General features: G+C 42.8%; 1 protein-coding gene across 3 annotated transcripts in view; it reads left to right on the top strand.

The window, feature by feature from the left end:
* Window positions 1-1,455: 1,455 nt before the first annotated feature.
* Window positions 1,456-23,143, top strand: part of NIPAL2 (NIPA like domain containing 2) — a 54,332-nt gene continuing 32,644 nt past the window's right edge. The window contains exons 1-3 of one of the 3 annotated variants that reach the window (XM_021280780.2): window positions 1,456-2,915; window positions 20,418-20,486; window positions 22,862-23,033. In XM_021280780.2, coding sequence (XP_021136455.1) covers window positions 2,811-2,915; window positions 20,418-20,486; window positions 22,862-23,033 — 346 coding nt within the window. In that variant the 5' untranslated portion in view covers window positions 1,456-2,810. The remainder of the gene's footprint in view (window positions 2,916-20,417; window positions 20,487-22,861; window positions 23,034-23,143) is intronic. The other 2 variants (XM_065054070.1, XM_065054071.1) reach the window with 2 other exon arrangements.

Here is a 23,143-nt window from a genome sequence, read left to right as displayed (position 1 = left end):
ATTCCATGGATTTGAAGCAGGTCTAGTCTATTCTGCTTGCCCATCTGGCAGAGGATATCTGTACTTTGAAGGACCTGCAAACAGAACTCCACTTGGGGCAGAAGCTTGCAGCACAGCTGAGTGCCACTGAAAGCTGGAAATAATGTTCTCATTCAAAACATCCTGCACATCCCATCTTCTGCTTTCATTCCATGGGACATTTCCCCAGAATATTTTAAACATCAGTCCCAGGGGCTTTAGTACCGTTATGCCTGTCACCTCAACATCACTTTCAGCCTGAAGTCAGCAGTGCACAAGCATAGGGACATTTGCACATACTGAATTGGCTTTTCTCATGGAGGGTGGTACCTGAGTGGAAATGCTTTCTGAAATGCTGTTTACTTTCTTAATACAGCTGGCTTACAATGTAAAGAAAGACTAAATTCATCTTAATAACTTTGGGCTCTTATACATGCAATACAATCAGAGATTTTAATAAATAAAGGATGCCATAAGGGCCCCTGGCACGCTTAGGCAGAGCAGACATGCCTTGACCCAGTGCAGAACAGTGATCCATCACTGCTAGGTCAGCTTCAAAAGCAATTCAACAAGGGCTTGATGTAGACATTACAGAAAACCTGTTCAAATAGCTTTCTTATGCAAGAGAAAACCACAGTCACATTTGCATTTTTGGCAGTGAACCAACAAGAATGAAGTGAAACAACAAGAACTGAACTCAAGAGATATTTTGAGCTGCTCCTCTCCTCCCACTCCCCTTACACTCCTTTTCAATCTCTTACCAGTTCACACATTTTTGGCAACACAGAGCCATACTGCAGAGGTCACTGGCAGGCTGCTGGGGACCACTGTGGCTTTTGGCTACCAAAGACAACTTCCCCAGCCTGGGGAAGCGTCAACCTCTTTGGTCGCCATTTTGAGCTCAGGCTGAGTTGACTGTGGGTGAAGGAGGCAGAGGACCGGGAAACTTTCCTCAGCCCAGCAACCTTTGACAACCAGTTGCTACTTTTCCTCCTCACCCAGGGATCTGCTATCCAACAAGTGTAAATTGAGGATGACAAATAAGAACATTAGCCTGGTGTTTCTGCTAAAATGATTGGCCTTGGAGAAGCTGATGTTGACACTTAAATTGTCAGCAGACTTCCAGTTTAGTGCTCCAGTTAAGAATGGGTCCATTCACACTTCCCTCTGAGCTATTGTTTCATCTCTCTCTAGACTGGGCAAATACCACTGCAGCAGTTTACACTCCAGTTCCACTTTAAAGGGGTTTTTTTGCAACCATAACCCAAATTGCCTAGAAGCCTTTTTTTTTTTTTTTTTAATGTAAGCTTAGACTCTGGAGAATAATTATGCAACACTGTAAAAATAGTCTGCAGCAATTTACATAGCTGTGAAATATTGGAGCTGTTTTTTTTCCAGCGTACTTATGTATACATGGCTGCAGCTAGCCCCAGTATTTACAGGACTCACTGGAGCTGAGATCACAGAAACTGGTATTTCAAGTTAGGCCACACACATGAACAAAACATTTATTGTTATAAGGCAAGGATTGGTATTTTGGAGAGTTATATCATCATCTAACTGAAGCACTACCTTGCCACTTCTGCCTTTCCTATGTCACCACTAGCTGAATTCATATAACATCCTTGTGGCTAATGCAGCCATTGATTATGTAGTCAAGTAGGAGAGCATTAATTTAACTTCAGTTTCTTTCTTGTAATTGCATGTTTCTTCCATTTTTGAACAAGTTAATCATACTGAGGGGCTGTATTCACATTTCTCTCTCTGCAGTCAACTTTGCTGCTGTGCATTTCTATGAGGTATCATACCTCCTTGCCTGCTGGAAGCTCAATCCCCAGCCTGCTCTCCTGCATGATTATTGTCTTCTCTCTTGATGCATCTTGCTGACAGTAGGACCACCAGTCTTACTGGAACTAAGCAATCAACCCCACTTCTTAAGAGGAGCAGAAAACTCAGCTGTAGCAGGTGGTAGAATAACTACCTGCTGAGTTTTCTGCTACACTAATTGTCAGGACTTTGGACGTTTTCAAGCCCAGCTGCCCAACAGGATAAACTAATACAACCCAATACTTCCAAAGTACAGTACAAGCTCTCTGGATTGCAAGCAGTTTTCTTGTCCAGAGCCTGAAAATGCAGTGGCTTAGTTCTTCCTTTCTATGCTTCTCTAGAAGACTATTTTTGTCTCCCATGTAATAATGCCAAGCTCCTACCTTGCTAGCTCCTACTTTCCCTTTTAAGGAGCTTTTCTAGTTGTTATTTTCCCCAGAGAGCTTAAGTGATCAAATAAAAACTAACTGAATGAAGGGACAAAGCTGCAGCTTCGGAACAGACCCATGGCCTGAAATCTCTGCAAAAAGTGATTTAGGAAATACTTCCAGCTCTGTCAACCTAGCAGTGACGAATTAATAATTGACCATTAGATTTTGGCACTGATTTGAAGGAGTTAAATTCCCAGGCTGCCTTTTCAGAGCAGGGTGGGGCATTGGGGAAGTCAGAGGGAGGAAAAAAAGGCACCTGAATGCCCTGGGAGGGAGCAGCAAAACCTTCTGCCAAGATCCCCTTACTCTTCTATGCTGCAAACACTCCCCAGCTGAGGGTGTCCTGGTGCCTACAGAAGACGCAACCCCCCCGGCCACACACACCTGACGGGGGCTGACTAGCCCTGGCAGCTGTTCCCCCACTAGGAAGCCAGTGCCACGTCCCGGTTCTGCTCACATCTCCTCACAGCCACCCAACCCCACTGGTGTGACAGCACATGGCATGGCCAGTGACCAAGGCGTGAAGCCAGGGACATGGACATCCTCCCTGATTCAGAGTGGGCATTCTGGAATACGTCCTTTGGGGGTTCGGGCACTGGGAGCGGGACCCTCTCTGGCCCCTGGTACAGAACACACAAGGTAAGTGCTTGCTTGCAGCACCATGTTGGGGCCCAAGAACTCCCCAGGGCTCGGGGAGAGTGGGGTCATCATTTCAGCCTCTCCCCACCCTCCTCTGAAGAGCCGCCTTCCAGCACCTGTTTGCTGCTGGCTCCTGATCCCTCTTCACCCTGTTGTTCAGCCTGCACTGCCCCAGCTTCCCCCCACCAAGCCGTCCTTCCTGAGGAGGAACCGGGCAGAGCTGTACTGTTCTCTGCTAGAGCATTGCTGTTTTTTGTCAGCGGTGTTTCTGTCTCTGTCAGTGCTGACAATGTATTTGGGCAGCTGCAAAAGAGAGACTGAAGTGGCCCCTGAGAACTAGCAAGTTGAAGCATCTGCTAACAATAAAAATGAATTGGAGGTTGATTAAACCCTTTACCTTTTCCCTGCTTTTTGCTTCACAAACTAGGAGGCATGGGAGAATATTCAACATTCTTGGTTTTTGCTGCATAAGAGGCAAACCACTTTTTTACGATGCAAAGTATTGGTATAAATTGTGCATAAAATGGCTTGCAACTAACTGCTCTGCCTTGTCTGTGAGCAGCTCAGTAGCAGGTCATAGCCCTGGGAAGGTCCCAAAAACTTTCCCCTCTGGCTTCTGCATTTGCTACTGGGTGGATATCCAGATGAGGGGAGGCATGTCACAGCCCCATGTTCTCAGAGGGAAGGAAAACTCTGAATTCCTGTGCTCACGTCCCTGGAGCAGCAGGACTCCTGACTGATGGTGCTTCTCAGGACCAGAGTTGGAAGCTCTTATGGGAGACAGGAGTGTGGAGCCAGGGGTTGTTGTGGGTTTGGGAGTTAGGGTCCTGGGGCTGGGAATGCTGGCAGGGCTGCTGGGGAAAGGCAGGAGCAGGGACCTCCCTCAGCATGGGGACACTCACCTGCCCGTCATGGTGGAGATATCTGTTTGCAAAACATCCCAGCCCTGCTCCTGTACTTCTTGGGGTGGTTGTGTGAGGATTATTGTGTTTTAAACACGGCAGTTTTCTGGGAAGACCTGAATATTTTTTTGTGTGTTGCTTAAGTATCAGTGGGCAAGACTGGTTTTCTGTGCTTGCATTTGCTTGTAGATTTGAGGTTTTGGAGCAGGTAATGGGTAACTATGGGTTGTGTTGCTGCCCACCTTCATTTTCCCTGTGCAATCTCATTTTCACATTTCACATTTTTTTAAAAAATATCAGAAACCATTTCCTCCAGTAAACAGGCTGTCTTGGCTGTGATTCAGCGTATCAGCCCAGTTTCAGCACTTCATGTGGAGGCTCCTTCCCTTTGCCTTTTCTTGAGGCCGTTTCATTCTCTCTGTTAGGTTTTGAAGAGGAGGTCTTTCTTTTTCACCACTGCAAGGGACTATAACTGCACCACCTCTCATTTGTCTGGAAACATTGAAGGAAAGCTGACTTGAATTGCTTTTGGGGGAGTATTTTTTGGCTCTTTCAGGCCCCACAAGGATGTGAAAGAGTGAGATCCACTTTCAAGAGCCCCTGAAGATGAGGGGCTCAGCACAGCTGCCAATCACAGCTGCCTAATGCATGTGGGCATTGGAGACATTCACGTGGGACCTGCAGACCTGATACATACAGCATTAGGGAAATGTGTGGCACTAGAGTAAGCCTTAAATGATATCTGTAAACATGCAGCTCCCTGGAAGAAGTTAAAGTGTCTGTGTCCACATGGCCATGTGGTATAATGCTTCCTTATGCTGGCATGACATTTCTTTGAGTTTTTTTGATTGGGGTTATTCTCCTGCCAGGTCCCTGACTGGGCTAATTGGTGCTAGCTGTTGGTATGAGGGTAGCAGGGGAATGTGTGGTCATAGGAAAAAAGGGTGGAGGTAGGACTTCTCCTTGGCATCTTGGTTGATGCTGTTTGGGGAACTGCAACTCTGAAATCAGCAGCACAAGATCCTCTGCTCCCACAGCCTTCCCTGTCTCAGTGTTGTGTTGTGTTGTGTGTCATGGGACACGGGCGTGTTTAATGGTGCAATAAAAGATGATTAAATACATACTTAGTTACCTGAAGTATTTCTTGACAATCTAAAATTACTGTAATATTTTTGGGTCTGCTGGAGTAATGAATGTAAGAAACCACCACATGTGGATTTGATCTGCTTGATAGGAAGTGTCTGTAATTGCTTCAGTTTAATCCTTTTTTATTTCCCTCAGCACTTCTCAAAGGTTGTTTATTTATTTCCAATATTATTGTTGACGGACAAAAACATTTTGCTAGATTAGTTGAGAATATTAATTACAATATTGATCTTGGTTTGACTTCGTATTGGAGAAGGAAAAATGAGCTGGGTGGCAAGTCAATGAAAGCTTGGGTGTAATACTGCTTCTATAACTCAGTAGTTCACATGGCTGTTGTGTGTAGTCACTGTGTGTAGTTGTTCAAGCAAGGAAGCTGAGCTGGAAGTTTGTTTCACTTCTGCTTCTTTTTCCTCCTTTGCCTTTCTCTTAATAAACTCGGAATTGTTACTGGCTGCCCAAACACTCACCTCAAGAGATTGTTTTATTTCGTGGGCTGTGGTAATAAATCATTTCAGCTCTATATTTGAGGTTTAAAATGCTGACAGCTCCTTCAGATGGATTCGTGGCCTCTTGTCCCGTGACAATACATCACAGCCTGTCATAGGCCATACATGCAGGTGGTGAGTATGTGCAGCCAGGAAACCTGATACTTCATGTGCTCTAATCAGGCTGCTATCAGGTGCAATGAGAAATCCCACAGATTAAACACATCACTGTGAGGTCTTTCTACACTGCCTTATATCATATACATGAATTCTAGATTTTGTGTGAAGTGCCACAATGAAGGTTTTTTAGCTTATTCTGTTCAAGTTCATTCAGTGCTTCAACTCAACCCACCTTGCTAAAGGGTTGATGTCTAGAGTCACTGAGCCTCAGCAGGGTGAGGGCATGGTTTAGTCCCAGTTCCTTCCAGTGTCAGTACAGTCTCTGTTGGTATTTCTGCTGGCATGGGGACTGCTGTCCCTGTGCTGTGAGAGATCCAGCACAGGAGGGCAGGGAGCTGCCAGCATGGAGAGGGAGATTCTTTCTCCATTTCCCTTGGCTGAGGAAGCACCCCAGAAAGACTGAGGGTCTCTTCATCTGGTACTGCCACCAAAGAATTGTCATGGTACATCCTACAAACATTCATCAGGAGATTTTAAGCACTTAAATAATTAAATTTCCAACCATGGTTTTCAGTCAGGAAAACCTCTATAGCAAGCCAAGGTCTCCACCATGCAAGTGCAGGTGGGAGCCCAAAGGGCAACATGGCCACAGCACATGTGGGTTTCAACTGGGCAGCCTTCCCCTGCAAGAAGCAACTACCAGATATTTTCAGGCTGTTAAACGCAAAGGCAAACCCTCATTTTTCCTTTTTCCACTTTGAGTGTTTCATAGCGTTCTTTTAATGCTATTTTCTTAGTCTCTGTGGGGTATCTTATACTACAGTCTGCTCCCTGATGGACTGCAGATGTTAACTGTTTCAGGTTAATTGGTAAACCAGTCTCCGAGCATGGGGAGAGTAGAGACAGACAAGCCTTCACCTAGCTCTCTGCTGCTGTACTGATTTGTGAAGACTATGGTGAAAAATTTTTCCTCTTTCCCTCTCAGCTCCTTATTCTAAAACTGTTCACTGAAAGCAAACAAGGATATCAAAACACTGTCTCTGTTTAATTGTGTTGTTTCACATATTTTTAGTTTCTTTTATCTTATGGGGAAATGTGTGTGGGAGAAAATGCATACTGTTTTCTTAGGAAGGAAATGTATGTTCTTTTCAGAGCTCATAAATCAAAAGTTAGGAAGAGGATTTTGTTCATGCTTTCAAGTACATTTTTTTGAATAGGTCATAGGGAGTCCAAAAGTCAAAGCTTATCATGAAGAAGCATGGGTAATAGTTGCCGCTAGCACCGATGAACACTCTTCTGGTATTGTCCCACAATCAGAAATCCAGCATCATTTCCATGTCTTAGTCCCCATTTAATTAAAATCTACTAGGAAAGGATGTGTGGCTTTGGATCATAAATGCAGGACTGTCAGATGGGCCACCTCTGCACCCAAGCTTTCAGGCTCTGCCACATCTGTAGGTCTGATCTGCTGGGAGTTGTGCTCTGATTAGCTTTAGTGTGAGCAAGAAGCTGACATGAGAAAGCAAAATAGAGCACTGGTTAGAAAGGGTCACTCATATCTTTTTTACAGCCTCATACATCCATTCTGCCTAGTGAAACATCAACTGTCCTGCAAATGTAAATACCATGACATGTCTAGTGTTAGATGAGAACACAGTTTACATCAGCTGCTGTGTGGGAACTTATTAATTACTCAAAAGTAAGGGATATAAGTACAGGAGAGCCTTACCCTTTGCATGCCCCCCATAAACACACCATAAGCATGTTTGTCTCATTTCAGCTCCTTATGAAATTTCCTTAGGGAAATGTAGCTTTTTACTTTCAGTCACTGCAAGCAGAGTGGATACCTCTGAATATAGTGGAGCTAGGGGATGGGGCAGCAACGCTGGAGCAGATGCCTGGGATGGGAAAGCAGCCCAAAGTTTGGAGGCAGCATGCGGCTCTCCTAGCCAGGCTAAAGACTGACATGCTTATCTGGTTTCCACCAGGCGCTACTCTGGGTTCCAGAACAGCCTGATTTCCTAGTGCTGTGCTATTGTCAGGTGAGCAAAGCCCTTTTATTTAGGCTGATGATTCGCAGTTCATTTTGACCAAAGCAGACATGATGGCTCTTCCTGGGTACCTCAGCCAGGACAACTGCCCTTGCAGGGCTGGGGCCGTGCTGAGCACCAGGTGCAGCTCTGCCAAGTCTCTGTTCCCTGATTCTCACTGGGCTATTTTTCCCAAATCTCAGATTATTTTCAATGCTTCTCCTTCCAACAACTGCGATGGTAAAATGAGTTTTCAGTTTTTCTGAAGACATTAATGAACATATGCATTTGATTTGTTTTTAAATGATTAAGGTGACAGTGAGTTAAACAATAGCTTTGTAATTATGCTAATCTATTTTAAGAGGTTTGAGAATGTTAATTCGGAAATTTCTGGGCAATAAGGAACATTACAATTCTTGTCATTTATCAGAAAGTAGGGTGCAGAAGACAAATGCAAGGAAACTTGACTCACAAGTTATACATATCCTACCTAGTTTAGAAATTAGTTTTGCTTTGGACTTCTTCAAAATGGTATTTTACAGAAAGATTGGGGGCATAGTGCAGACTCAGATATCCAATTCAGCCATTGACTACAGGACTTAAGACATAGGCACTGCTCTTCAACACAATGATCCATAGCAGCAGAATCAGATTTAGTCTGGACCCAGCAGAGCAGGATGAGCGCTAGTATTCCCTTAGTCAGCACTGAGTGGGAAAGACTGGGCTTGGGACGAGACTGAATCTCTACCCTGCTTTGGAGGTGCCTGGCTCAGTGCAGTACTTTTCCCCTCCCTGCCCCCAACTTGTAGACTACAAATAATGGACTTTAAACTAAATTGGCCATGACTACTGTGTTGGTTTTAGTGTTTCACAGCCATGCCTGGGAGTTGCAAGGTGATGCAGGGTGAAAATCTGGCTGCTCAGGCAAACACCCAACTTGTCCTGAGATTTCATGAGGTTGCTGTGTGGACCTAGGACATCGCCACCATCCAAAGAGGTGGTGTTGCTCCCATCTTGAACCTGTGCTTCTGCTGCTTCATTTGCCGTAGCACTCATTTGACTCTTTGATGAGGCAGTTTGTTTGGATAAATCAACAGGAAAATACCCATTGATATGATTTTTTAAACAAATGTTTCCCTTCTCATAAAATCTCAACTGTGACACTATGGCCCCTTATGATTTTGTGACCCAAAGAAGACTTTATTGCTCTTCGAAGCTGAAGTATGACCTTTCTCTTCCTATGCTCTTGAAGTCTGCTTTGGGCATAAAAATAATGCATCTTATCCTTGCATGGCTCCAACAGTCTGCTGGATCTGAGTAACTCCTGTTTGAAGGAATCAAAAGAATCCAAATGACTCAAGTAGAAATTTGACCCAATTCAAACCCAAGGCTTTAGAAAGATGAGCAAACAGCAGACTGTGTGCTTCAGTTGTAAGGGAGATTAAGACCTTTGGCTCACCTAGTAACTGGAGGCTGCAATTATTCCATTTGGAGCTTTCATGACGTGTATAAACTGTTATGCTCATGTTTATAATGTCACCAGATTGTCCCAAAAGAATGGCATTTGTTAATGTGAACAGTTGGGAGATATGCTTTCCATTCCGTGACTAATCTGGACTTTGAAACATACTGCCAGCAACTTGGAAAGACAACCAGTTGGTGTGCGAGTCAATGCCAGGCCTGGAGCAGCAATCCTAAGAAATGTGGCAGTGATATTTGCAGAGTGTGTTCAAAAGTAAATAGTCAATATCAAACTAAACAGATGTGTACTGCTTGATTTGAGGTCATAACAGTATAACCCCATTTTCCTCCTTGGTGTCCATGGTTGATTGACATCATCTAGGCTAGAAGCTTCAGTCTTGTTTGGTGATATGAACTGTTTTGCTCATAATGGGCAAATGAAGAGAGATTATGTAACTGTGATATAGAGAAATGTCGGGGATTGGCTCAAGGAGTACAGACATGAGTCCACCAAGCAACTGTACGAGCAGAGCCCATTTTAGTTGACATAAGCAGGCCTTAGTTAGCTTGTCTATTAGGCCGTGGGAAAGGGGGGAACAGAAAAGTACTGACTAAGGCAGGGTCAGGATATTTTTGAAGAGATAAGAGTCAGAAGAATGTGGGATGCGCATAGCTAGCTAAACCCAAGTAGGTGGAGTAAGTAAATGTGCTTAGCCTATTAGATAGAGACAAGTATGCATAATTATGGTATTTGGTATAAATGCACGCTATCTCGGGCAATAAAGTTGAAGTATGCTTTATCACTCATATTGAGTCGGCTGCATTTCTTCCTCCGTCCGCTCGGGTCTGGAACTCTGATGGGACTTTTCTCTGCAATTGGCGCCCGAACAGGGACAAATAGTCAGTACTTTTCTGTTCCCCCCTTTCCCACGGCCTAACAGACAAGCTAACTAAGGCCTACTTATGTCAACTAAAATGGGCTCTGCTCGTACAGTTGCTTGGTGGACTCATGTCTGTACTCCTTGAGCCAATCCCCGACAGAGAAATTGTGGGATTGCTGGAGTTTAACTCCTGGATGAGGGACGTAGTGACTCTCTGGCTATACGCCCTTCATATCCTGCTGTGTTCTGCAGAAACAACCCTGTGATGCAGAGGCCTATGGTGAATGCAAGGATTGGAGGAAACGTCTTAATGTGTGGGAACAACAACTCATAGCAAAGCAAATGTTGGCTCCTTGGACATGGCTTCTTCATTCTGACTGAGGTGAAGAAGTAACACAGAAGTACATCTCTTCTTGTAGACAAGCCCAGCTCTTGCTGACACTTAATCCCCTAGATCCAAATCAGTTTCATGGGAGATAAAATCTCCACCAGAGTTTTAGACAACATATCCAATGACTTAACTGTCATCCTATTCAAAATAAAGTCATTTACCAGCTGATATGGGTTGCTCTTGAAGCCTTTTTCTTCAACAACCAAGGATATCTCCACTGGGAAGAGGTTCCTGTGAAAAACAACCAAAATATGGCATCTGTGTACATAACAGATTTCTATCCAGATAGTTAACTCCCATTTAAAACCTATTTTAACTTTTTGGAGCTCCAACTTGGGAGTAAATTTATCATGACTTCATTTACTTGGTTTTATGACTCTAACCTACCATTCCTTAACATTTCCATTCTATTTTTGTGACTGTTTTAGTTTTGGGGTTTTTGTTTGTTTTCTGCTTGGGCGTTGTCACAAGGTATTTTCACAAGGCATTTGTATTTATTGACTTCTAATGTCATTAATCCCTTTGCTTTGTTTCTCTCTCTTCTGGTGACAATCTTTTGCTCCCTGCAGTGACTAAAGCACAATGAATATTATCATTCAGTGTCTGTGTCATCATGCAGCAGTGACTCAGTCATCATGTCAAGATGATGGAGAGCAAAGCTTGTAGTGTCTGCAGAAGCTTCAGTCAAACAAATCATAGCAGCTTTTATCTGATCAAGACTAGCTTCATCTCTTGACTATTGTACTGGTTTTGGCTGGAGTTAATTTTCTTCATAGTAGCTTGTACGGTGCTATGTTTTGAATTTGTGGTGAAAACAGCGTTGATAACATGGGGATGTTTTAGTTACTGCTGAACAGGGCTTGCACAGCATTGAGACATTTCTTGTTTCTCATGCTGACCCCCCAGCAAGTAGACTGGGGGTGCACAAGAAGTTGGGAGGGGGCACAGCTGGGACAGCTGACCCCGAATGAGCAAAGGGATATTCCACACCATATGATGTCATGCTCAGCATTCAAAGCTGGGGGAAGAAAGCAGAAGAGGGGACGTTTGGAGTTACAGCATTTCTATTCCCAAGTAACCATTATGGGTGATGGAGTGCGGTTTTCCTGGGGATGGCTGAACACCTGCCTGCCAATAAGAAGCAGTGAATGAATTCCTTGTTTTGCTTTGTTTGCATGTGTGTCTTTTGCTTTATCTATTAAACTCTCAGTGAGTGAGTGAGCAACTGTGTGGGGCTGAGCTGCTGACTGGAGTTAAACCGTAAAAACTACAGACCGGAGGCTACTTGGACAAACTAAAAAGCAATGTGTGACTTATAAAAGCATAGACATGATAGCATCTGACTCAGGAAAAGGGTGCTCAGTTCTCCTTAACTTTTTTTAATTCCTGAAAGGGAGTAGACCAAATTTATCTACATGATGCCATCTTTATATGAATCCCTGTCAAGAAGAAACTTCCTAACTATTATATCCTATACTAACTCTAAAATACCAGAAAAAGAGACACTAAGTTCTATATGGGAGAATCCACATAAGGTACAGTTGTTGAAAGATCAATAATACTCAAAATTGGGGAAAAAACTTGCCACCTTGTTACCTTTTTAAGTGTGACAGAGAACACAAAAAAGTGATAAAGGTACCTAAAAGGGATCATCCAGGTAAACTGATTTCACTTTTCTGCAACAAAAAGCAACTATATAGTAGATGGTTTGGATTCTCATGAACTAGTCACCTCCTCTTTATGTCAACACCCACTATGAACTAGAAAATGATAACCAATACTGCAATTCAGGCTACAGTTTGTAGTAAAAGATAAAAATGTACAGCTGCAATGTGTCAGAAGGAGACAGCTGAGAAAACATGTACCTATTGCCTGTATCTCAGGCCTCTGCAAAAAATTTGCATATGATATCATTTATTTAAAGAGTTTATTTGTTGTCCCCAGATTTGTGTCTTACAGTTTTGATGAGAAACATCTGCAAAATAAATGCATCCAGTTATGTGTTTGTCTATGTGCATCCATGTACATACATGTGAATATTTCAGAGAGTCCAAGACCTCCTGTTTTTAAATCATCACTGATAATCTAGCAGTTGTTTGTATTTAAAGGAATAGTGTTGCTAACCAGAAGGTTCTGCCTTCTGTAGTCCAGTCATTTTTTTGCATTAGGAACTATCTGTAAACGATTAACACTCTCTGTGGAAATGGAAGTAGGAGAGGCAAGTGTGTGAGGTGCAGGAAGGAAAGCAAGGAACTGATGTGCAGCACCCCTCCTCTGCAGGAAATGCAGACTGGAAGGGCCTTTGGGCTGCCCATTTCCCTACCATAAAATCAAGTACTTATTTTAACAGATGGATCAAACTTCATTCTAAATGCAGTCAGATCTTTCATTTTTTGCCTCCCCTCTTGTTGCTTCTGTTAGAAGTTGTTCTGAAATGCCACTGGCTTGGAAGTGTCCTCATTTCCAGCCTGTGTTTTCCCTTGCCTGCATGTGTGACACTGGGGTTCAACAACTGAGCATGTTCACTCAGGTTGTGATGTGGAGAAGCATTTTGTGTGCACATCAAAGTAAGGGTTAGTTATAGCTAACAGAGAATTAATTGAGACAGGATGGGAGACAAGCCTGCCTTTGTTGGAAAGTGATGCTGGAGAGGTACGTGCTGGAAGAGGCACGTCATTCCTCTCATGAGCTCCTCTCAGCTGGAAAAGGGAGATTTTAATATAAAAGTTCTTTTTATGATTTGGTAAACAATGCATTAAACTGGCTACATTGCTGTCAGGGTTTTGTGTATCTGATTTAAGTGGAATTAGAAATAGCTCTTGTGTATTCCAGCAAGACTTGTACTGCAATAACAAGAGGGAATGAGCTTGGTTTTGAGACACGTTTGTGTGTCCATGCAGAGTGAGCCATTTCTCCAACAGTACTCTCTGAGCTTTGCCCTGCAACCTGTTGTAACGTTTAACTGCACTGTGTACTCACTTGTTCAGATAGCTCCCTTTTGAGCTAGCCTGCCCTTCTGAGCACGGGCAGAGCTAGCTCCATCTCACAGGGCATGAACTAGTACACTCCAGCTCCCCGTGAGCCCCATGTCCTATCCTCAGCTCTCGATTTAGGTGTCCAGGGAGCCACATGAAACAGGGAGAGGAGCAGCACAACCTCTCACTGTGTGCCAGGTTGTATCTTCTGGGAATTAATACACCCAGGCTTTAAGTGGTCTGGCTTGAACCTTACTTTGTACACCAGGAGCTAGGTAGGCTCAAACAGGAACATCCAGAATATTTATCTGCTCCTGGACAGCAACAGAGGAATATTCCCAAGCCAACTGGCTGTTTGTGGGAGAAGCTGGTCAGGCAGTGCTGACTTGACTCCTTGTATCTCCTGTAGGACCTGGAAACTGGTCAAAGTTTATAATCCTATTCTTGCTTTTCTGGGTATGTCATTTCAATAGTTGCCATGGAGATGTTATGTGATGGTCCTTGAGAAAATCTTTCTATTAAGATGTTATCAGCCATGACTGAAATTTTTAGAGACTCTGTTATACAGTCATTGGGAATATTTTTTATTTGCAATCTAAATGGCAGTATTAAAGCCATAAAATGATATTTGATTATGCAGCAAATATCCCAGGCTATTCACTGAGGAACAATGTAAAAATCCTTTCTGCCATTCCTTTCCCATTTGTTATTAATTTTGGGGTCTCATTGCCAGGGATAAGAAATTGGAATTTAGGGGGTTGGATATTTGGTTGTAACTTTTCAAAAAGGAAAAAAGAAATACTGTTTATCATGCTTGTTAACATTATAGTGGATGGATAAGTTTGGATACAGCCTTAGCAAGCATATCAAAACTTACCTTAGTGTATTTTACAATTAATATTTTTTTGTATCAGTTTTCTATCTATTATGGACATTAATCAATCAGACTGATGGATATAAATAAGATCTCATGAAAACAATGAAAGCATGGAGCTGAACAGAAGTGGCCCACTTCTGAGTTGCTTTATCTTGTCAAGTTCCCACATCTTCTGATAACTTATCAGGCTCTCCTTCCAGCCTTTACAAACTGCCCCTTTTCTGGAAAAAGATTTATTTTACATTTGTGAGGTAATGAAAGGTAAAACCTAGTAAAGGTAAGGATAGTGTAATATTCATGAGATAGGGACTTTATCTGCTGTGGTTTATAATCCAGCCTGGTGGTCTGTGTAAAACCTACAAACTGTCTTGTCTCCTCTCAAACTTATCCTGATATAGCTACCAAGTTCTCTTTTCCTTCTGTTCCTAACAAAGGTAGTGCCAAATGTTTTAATTCTCTCCCACTTGTATATTGAACAATGTCCTTTGTCTTTTACATCACAACAAACAAATAAAATGTATTTTCATTACATGTTCCAACAATGGCAATTGACCTTTTACTCTTATTTCACATCTCCTTCAGTACTTCATATGGGCTTGAACCCATGTATGAGTGTGTGAATTGCACTATGAAAACCATTGAAACAAGGACCTTGTTTTCTTTACATATCTGTAAAGCGCTGAGTAAAGCCAGAGCTCTGTGAGTAATAATAGCTAAATGATAAGCCTCTTCTAATGCCACATGGTGGCTCTTTGAAATATATGGTTTTTGTTAAGGACTCTGAATTCCCCTTGCTTCAGTGTTAACTCAGAATTGGAAGCTTAGGAGACATTCTACCCCTTTTCTTTTAATAAGATCCACTGAGATCTGACAAAATCCTAATTACTGGAAATGATGTGTAGTTTTTGAAGCAATACACATAATTATGTTTTTAGAGGACACCTTGAGATCACAAATAAATGCAGAAATAAAGAAAAATAGGAGGAACAGTTTAACTAGCCTTGATGAGTGAGCTGACAACATATATTTGAAATGGTTTCTTTCTGCTCATCATTTCAATTTATAGGCATAACAAGTTTCCGTAGTGGCCATATACCTTTTAGTCAATGCAAATTAGCTTAATTTTTCTAGGTTTTCATTTCACAGACCTGGCAACAGCAGTTCAATGTGCATTAGGAAAACACATATATAATATGGGTAAATTGCATCTCACTGTATAACTGAGTCTCCAATGCTGATTTTAGTCTGCAAAGGATAGACTTATTAGAATTAGTGGCAAAGATTTAGATTCCAGCCTGGCTTTCATTTGCCATAAACCCCTTACTTTACTTTGACAGTAAAAAGAGACCTTGCATGTAAAATAACCCTTTAAAACACTGCCAGAATGATGTGAAAAGGTGATAGGGTAAATAAACATCATGTCCTGCATGAGTGCTCGAAGAAGGACTGTATGCAGAATATGTCATACTGCTGCTCATTTATTTTGAAAAGCAATATGTTGTTGGCAAATGGATGCCTCCTGATCCATCCTTCAAACCTCCCTTCCCCATGCCTGGGCTTGTGCGAGACCCTTACGTGGCTGGAATGGGGGATGCCAGTGAGTGCTGGGGGTGCCTTGCTTGGGAGGAATTTGCCACATTTTGAACTCATTCCTCCCAGCACCCTCTGTGCACGCCACTGTCACCACCAGCAAACCCTGCGAGGTCGCTATTTAAAAAACCTTGCTGTACCTCATGAATTTTGATCCACCTTATTGTTAAACATTGGCAGGTGGCTTATAAAGAACATGACGCTAATGGAGTGTATTTTGGGAGGGTTCTTTCAAACCTGGAACTGTGCCTTGCCAGCCTCACAAATAGTTATTTTAACGTGAACAAGGCAGTGAGGGAAGGGGGGCCAGAGGAAGGCATTCCTCAAGCTGACTTTGCCACTGAGGAAGATGTTGGAGGTTTACAGCTTCAGTCTGTGTTCTGTGTACTCAGGGACTGTCTAGAAAGGACTGCAAAGCCAGGAAGTTACTTTCATGGCTTGTTTCAAACCATACTAAGGTGAAGGAAATAAAATTTCTGTAGTGGTTGTTTTTGTTTATTTTTTTACTTTCTGGAAAACTTAAGGGCAAGCTGTTTCTGTGACAAACCTCATGCATTTGAAAGCACTGGAAGAGTGCATCAACAGTTTGAAACCTCGCGTCTGACCAAATGTCCTGTACATTTAGACAGATGTTTTGGTGATGAAGGGACTTGCATTTTATGCCAATAGTTCTGAATATTTAAGACTTTTTTTCCTGTAGAAGTCCTTAGTTGAATGAAGTAGCACCATGGCTCTGAAGTTGTGTCTGCAACTGAATTCCCGCATGGAGATTTGTCTCAAGACACATGTGTGGGAAGTTCTGGAGTGCTGCAGATGATATCACAACTGGATATCACAACTGGAAATTCTGTGTTCAGAGAATATAATGTTTATTACTTATAAAACTGACTGTTCCACCAGTCCTCTAACCTCTAACGGATGTCGAATGGCAGACACAGCACGAATAATAAAGCGTTTTACATGACAAGAAAGGGAACAGAAGGGTTGTGGTAGCCTTCAGGGCAATACAACAAACATTTTGGATTGACAGGGTGATCTGTCTTCTGTTGCAGGTCATCTTTCACTCATGCATGGTTTGATTAGCCTGAGATATGGTATCCTATTTTTTTCTCTCCTGTTTTGAATTCTGCTGTATGTGATAGCTTTTGTGCATTAGAAATAACCAGCTGATTTAAGATGCGCTCTGATTTGCGAAATTTGCAATCCAGTTTTCCTCTTTATTGCATTTTTGTTCCCTATTGTTTTCTTTAATATTGGCTTGTCTGCGTCTGAACCTGTACAGGACAGTTTTGCCATGCTATAGCTGCACGGCGTTGCTATACTTTCATCTCATCTCCCTGAACAGATCCATGTGATATTTGACCTCCTTAGGGCATTGTACTCTGCTTTTAATCTTTAGGGGTCTGTCCAGCCCTGGGTTTGGAAGAATGGTGCTATCACCATATTAACCAGAGCTCATTAACACATGTCAGTCTGGAGCAGGCAGTGCAGTATATATGCCAACAGCAACACTCAGGTGAAACATGTGGCCATTACAATAAAATAACCTGAGCAATAAGGGTAAGTTTTGAGCCCAGACTGCCACTACAGATTTGCCTTGATCATACACACACAATGTTTTTCCTCATGTGCAGACACAGGAGTCTGGCTAAGTTAGGCACAAGGGAGTGTCACCTCAACAGCTTTGTGTGTGTTTGTTGGGGCCCAGAAGGCACCCACAGCCATGCCTGTCCCTGCCCACCCCCAGGGCTCTCCCACCCTGCCCCATGTCAGCTCCTGGGGCCATCAGTGTCTGCTTCAATGGTGCACCAGCAGGGCTGGTCTCCACCTCTCACAGCTGTGCCCTGCCCGGCCCTGGGTCCTGCTGAGACAAGCCCACTGCAGGCCCATGTCCCAGCCCAACCTCAGCTGAGGGAAATACTGATTTCAGTATTTGACAGGGAAGTACTGATACAATGGTCATGTCTCAGCATTTCCCAGAAAATTAGGAGAAGACTGAGAAGTTTTTGACCCATTTTCAGTTCCTGGCAACCTCTAACAGGAGGACTGACTTTTAGGAGATTGTTCCCGCTCAGATACAGGGTGGTCATTACATTAGAAATTTCATGTGTCCCACAAAGAAATCCCAGCCAAGCTCCCAGGTACCTGATGAAGCAACCATAGCGGTAGAAAAGCAGTCACTACTCTGGAGAGGACACCATTGGTGAAGGGCATTGGAAAACTTCCTGCTGGAGTCCCTGTCCATGCAGTGTGTAAAGCCATCAAAGGGGCATTTGATTCACAGTCTCTGGAGGCAGGTACTCACCATCAATACCCATATATGGATCTGATTTTGCATGTTTTTTTAGATGACAGATGGAACACATAGCCTCATCCTCTGCCCACCAGCTGCAGGCAAGTTTTATCTCCAGAGCTGGATGGAGATCCTCCTTTGGGCTGGCTCAAGACCAACCGTGTTTCCTCTCTGAGGTGCTGGTTTCCTCCCTGGGGTGCTGATTGCCTCCTGAGTCCTGCACAGTGTCTATGACCCCTGGCTGAAAGCTGGGAATAAGGAGATGCAAGGGACTATCCAGAGATGTAGCCACAGGGGTAGGGTCGGCCGGTGAAATGGAAAGAGTCCCAAAGACCGGGCTTTTCTCTGCTGGGAGCAGTGTAGATGTATCACAGTTACTTATGTGAAGGCAATAAAATGATGCGGTAAAGGAGATGGCAGTTCCTGTTTTCTATTCCCTGCTGTCTCCTTCTTAAACCCTTCATGATGAGATTGACAAGGTCAGTTCTCCACCCCCTCACATGGAAGCTTGTCATTTAAAAAGAACAAGTATTTAGGAGCAAGAAAACAATTTTGAATTAACTGCTGTTTTATTGAAGTTGCTGTGTGTGCAGAGGATGAGGGGAGAGCAATAATCCACTTGTGAAGCAGTCAGACTTTGTGCAAGATGTAACACCACCAGCATCAAAGCCTCAGGAAGGAAAATCCACCCCTCTGCTCCTGCAGGGCCCTGGTGGGGGCCATTTGACAGCACTTCCCCAGTGCATAATGAGGCTGCAAGGCTGTTCGTGTCCCTGAAACAATGCCTAATATCAGCAGAGACATCTGTGCTGAAGTGTGCTGAGATGTCTTGTCACACACTCCCCACTGCTCCCAGTGAGGGGTGTTCCCAGAGCATGGAATATACACTGTGTGAGAGTGCCCAGGACATGCTGAAGCAACCTCTGGAGGTTACTGGGGTGCAGGAGGAGGATTCAAGATGTGCAGGACATCCAGTGGCCTGGCACCAGAGTGTATGGGCAAAACTCTTGAGTAATGCGTCTTCTTGGATGATTCTTGCACACAGGCTGTGGCACTGGTGCTGTATTACGTAGTACAGAGGGTGTATGAGCAAAGGGAGCCCACTCATCTCCTGCATTCCCCCTCTGCTCCCCTCCCCTCCCCCTCTGTTGTCTACATCTTCTGCATCTAGGCCACTACAGAAATGCGTGAGCTGGAGAGAGTTTGATTCAGCTGTGTCCCTTAAATAAGAATATTATCATCCCTATGTAATAAGGCTGTTGTTTTTCACACTTTTGGGGATGCTCTTTCCTAGCCCAGGAATTGCCTAGCCACAACGATAATTTCTCTTTATTATAATCTCCAAGGACTTGCTGGACCATATATTGCCTCTTTATAAACGTTGAGGGGTAACTGTCTCTGTGGCTGGCAGGCACTGCATGTTTGTAGGTGCCCAGGGACCTTATTGGAGAAGAGTCACAAAAGCTGAGGCTGTGAGTGCTGAGTTGGATGCCACTTTAGAGCTTGCAAGCAATAGTTATGCTGGGTTATGTTACTGTGACCTTGTTTATAAAAACTCACTGACAGTATGTTTGTCTTCTCTACAAGCTAATGGGGGTCCTCACAGGACTACATGAGTGACCTTGAGTGGGTCTTGAATACACTTATGACAACATACGAAGTGTTACAACATTTTGAAAGTAGAGAGAGATTTACCATGTACCTGGTATTTGAGCTTGCTGAAATGGCATCTTTAAATGGCTGCTTTTCAAAATAATGAATCCTGCTTGAATGCTTTAAATTTTGGAGCCTCATAGAAAGTTTGCAATTCTTACTGAAAATTAGACAGACTGAGTAGAAAAGGATCTGTTGAAGTGACACAATCCATTAACAAAACTGTCAGGAGACCTATGTTCCTGGCTGCCCTGTCAAATTGTAGATATGTTAACACATAAGATAATTGTGTTCCAATATGAACAGTTCGATTGCTGTTGATATTCCTTCTGGATTATGTAATAAAAAAGGCCCTTTTTTTTTGGAAAAGAAGAATACACATGTGTAGTGTTCAACTAAGACCTGTCTGTTTTCTTTCATGAGATTTGAGAAGGTGTTCTACTGAAGGACAGCAAAACCACCTCCTGCACTGGGGATACCTTTCCATTCCCAGTTGTTTACTACTTGAACCCTAGTCAGCTGTACAGATATTGTTTTTTTTAATCAGTTTACTCAGTGCAGCATGAACTTGGTGACAGCAGAATACAATAATTTGTTTTTGACTGGGTTACAATGTATTATCAGAAAACTACTGCTACATTGTTCTTCTTAAACTAATAAGAGATATTTTTGTATTTCATTGTTTTGTTATCTTACAGACTCAGCTCTTAGGAGTTGTACTTGCTGCTGCTGCAAATTTTCTGATTAGTGTCTCTTTGAATATACAGGTATGACAATATTTCTCTTTATTGTTGTTTATATTTAGCAAGTAATTTATATTACAATTTGTTTTTATGGTGAAATTCAAAATACAAGTTTTGTTGTATTTAATAAACATTCCCTCTCTTTATCCTGCTGTAGTTGTTGGCAGTAAGCTAGCTCTCAACCTGTTCTGTGCTATGATTCCCACATGGGAACACAATAAAAACTCCTAAGTCCTTCCCCTCCTTGTAATGTGCCATGAGGAAATACCAGCTGTGACTGTACTAGAACAGGCTGCATTTCATTGGAAAAACTCTTGTTGGTCAAGTGGAAATTGTCTAGCCCATAACAATGAGGTTGTTCAGACTTCATATCTTTTGTCTGCTGAGGGCAGTGAGTGCCAAAGTCAATGCTTTGCCAAGGAATGTACGGACGCATGCAGGCAGACTTCTGCTGACTTGTAATCATTAACAGCATTTACCAGATTCGAGCTTTCAAAATGCTGTTTAGGAAAACCCAACAACTCTGCATTGCCATTTGACAGACAGTTTCAACTGAAATTTTTATTTATCCTTTAAAATAGGTTTTCCTCCATTTAGTAACAATATCTTATCAATATGAGTAATGACTTTCCCTAGATCTCAGTGTTTACTTACTCTCCTATGAAATGGACAGGTCAAATTTTATTATTCTCTCTCCCTTTCCCACCATGCAGTCAGTCTTCCCTCTAGCTAGATGTTAGCCCACCATTTGCAATGTATTTCAGCTGGATTATAAACAGCCTCCAGCTAAATACCATCCATACACATTACTATGCAAAGAAGGCAGATATCTGGAGAAAGAAATTGTAGGGGAATCACTGAGCTCACCCTCCTGTGTTTGTTGCACATGTTTTCAATCACATGGTGCCCTCAAGGGTTACTCCTACAAGAATGCGGGAAGAAACCAGAGCTCAGAATTCAGTCAAGACCTTGTCCTATTTGGTTTTCAGTAGAAATTTGGATTCTTGATTTCACAATATTATTTAATAACCATTTCTCTTTTGGGCTTTTGTTTGTTTATAAAAATGAAACACGCAAAATCCAGGATGTTACTATGAATTGCTGGTCTGTGGCTCAGGGAAGTTCAATCTCCTTATGCTCCCTTTCTCCTTGAAGGCCTAACCTTCTTCATAGGATTTAATCCCCTGAACATGTTCCACAGCATGAAGCTGCAATAATGTGCTGTGTCCTCTCAACAAGAGAACAACTGAGACTAAGGTATATCACTGATGTTACTCTTTGACCCATACTGTCTAGTGTAGCCTACAGAGTAGGATGGGAGTGTAAGGAAAGTTGTTCACAACTTCCCTGGGGCTCTATAGGGATACTTCCAAAATGAAATATCAGGTGTTGGAGAAAGAGAGAAAGAAAGAGAGAAAGAGAGAAAGAAAGAGAAGTATTTTACAACCACTTATACTACAAAAGTCATATCATCTGGTTTTCAACTTTTTTGACCCATTTCCCTGTGCAGAGAGGCTAGTGAGGAATCTGAGAAAGGAAACAATATTCTGCAGAACTAATGTGGTAAACATTACATCCTTCCCAATCATGACACCATCCTGACGGAGGCTGCCTTCTGTTTCAGAAGACCAAAGTGATCAAAGTCAAATTATCTTGTTAAATACAGGTTCTGGCTGTCCAGCCAGACACTGACACACAACATGTGTCAGTGTTAGCTTCTACATTTAAGAAACATTGACAAAGTACTACTTGAGTATATATTATGCCTGTTGACACAGGTATAGCTTATTTTCCTTCCAAAAAATAAGGCTTTACCTGAGATATTCTTCTAAGGTCAAACAGAAGGTTGTAGGCAAATCCTGAATTCTACCTAAATTATTTAGAGCCCTCCCTACACCACATGGGATTAAGTGCTGCCTTTTTAATTTTGAAATTCTATTTCTGGCAAGGATATGTATGATGGAGCAGGAACACTGTGATGTCTGGTCCGCCTCTCCCAGTTCATTGCCACAGTTCTGATTCTGCCCCATCTCCTGCCTTTAAGTATTTCCAGATTCACAGCACAACTGCCGAGCTTTGCTTTGAGAGAAGAACAGGGCTACACAGGGATGGTTAGGAAGCACTAGCTAGTATTCATGTAATATTTTTCAGATTTATTCAGCCATTTAATTTTTCAGTTATTTCCACTGTGGCTAAGGAAGCACACATCTAAAGCAGCACTGAGTTAGCACAAAGCAATGTGTCTGCAAGAACAAGCTGAAAGCCATGTTTGAAAAGAAAACCTTGACGCACCTGGAATTTGAAGCTGACAGCCCCCTTAATTATTCCACTTTTGTCAAATAAGAGAACACAAAGGAAGTCTTTCTTTTCACGCCTGTTCCTAACAATTAATTTTCTAGAAATGCGCTCATCTCCGATTGGCTTGCGAAGCAGAGCCGAAGCCCTACTACATGAGCAGACTGTGGTGGTGTGGAATTACCCTCCTGGGGCTCGGAGAGGTGGGCAATTTCACAGCCTATGGATTTGCTCCCATTTCCCTTGTTGCTCCACTGGGATGTGTATCTGTCATAGGTGAGGAGGTTTGCCATTCCTTGCTTGGGTACATATTTTAATTGAATGCTTGCTTGTGGCCGGAGGAATAATACCCCAGGAAATGCAGTGGGAACACAAGGGAAAAAATG

The sequence above is a fragment of the Columba livia genome, chromosome 2, assembly GCF_036013475.1.
Source record: "Columba livia isolate bColLiv1 breed racing homer chromosome 2, bColLiv1.pat.W.v2, whole genome shotgun sequence".
Taxonomy (NCBI): domain Eukaryota; kingdom Metazoa; phylum Chordata; class Aves; order Columbiformes; family Columbidae; genus Columba; species Columba livia.
This window is presented reverse-complemented; position numbering and strand designations above follow the sequence as displayed.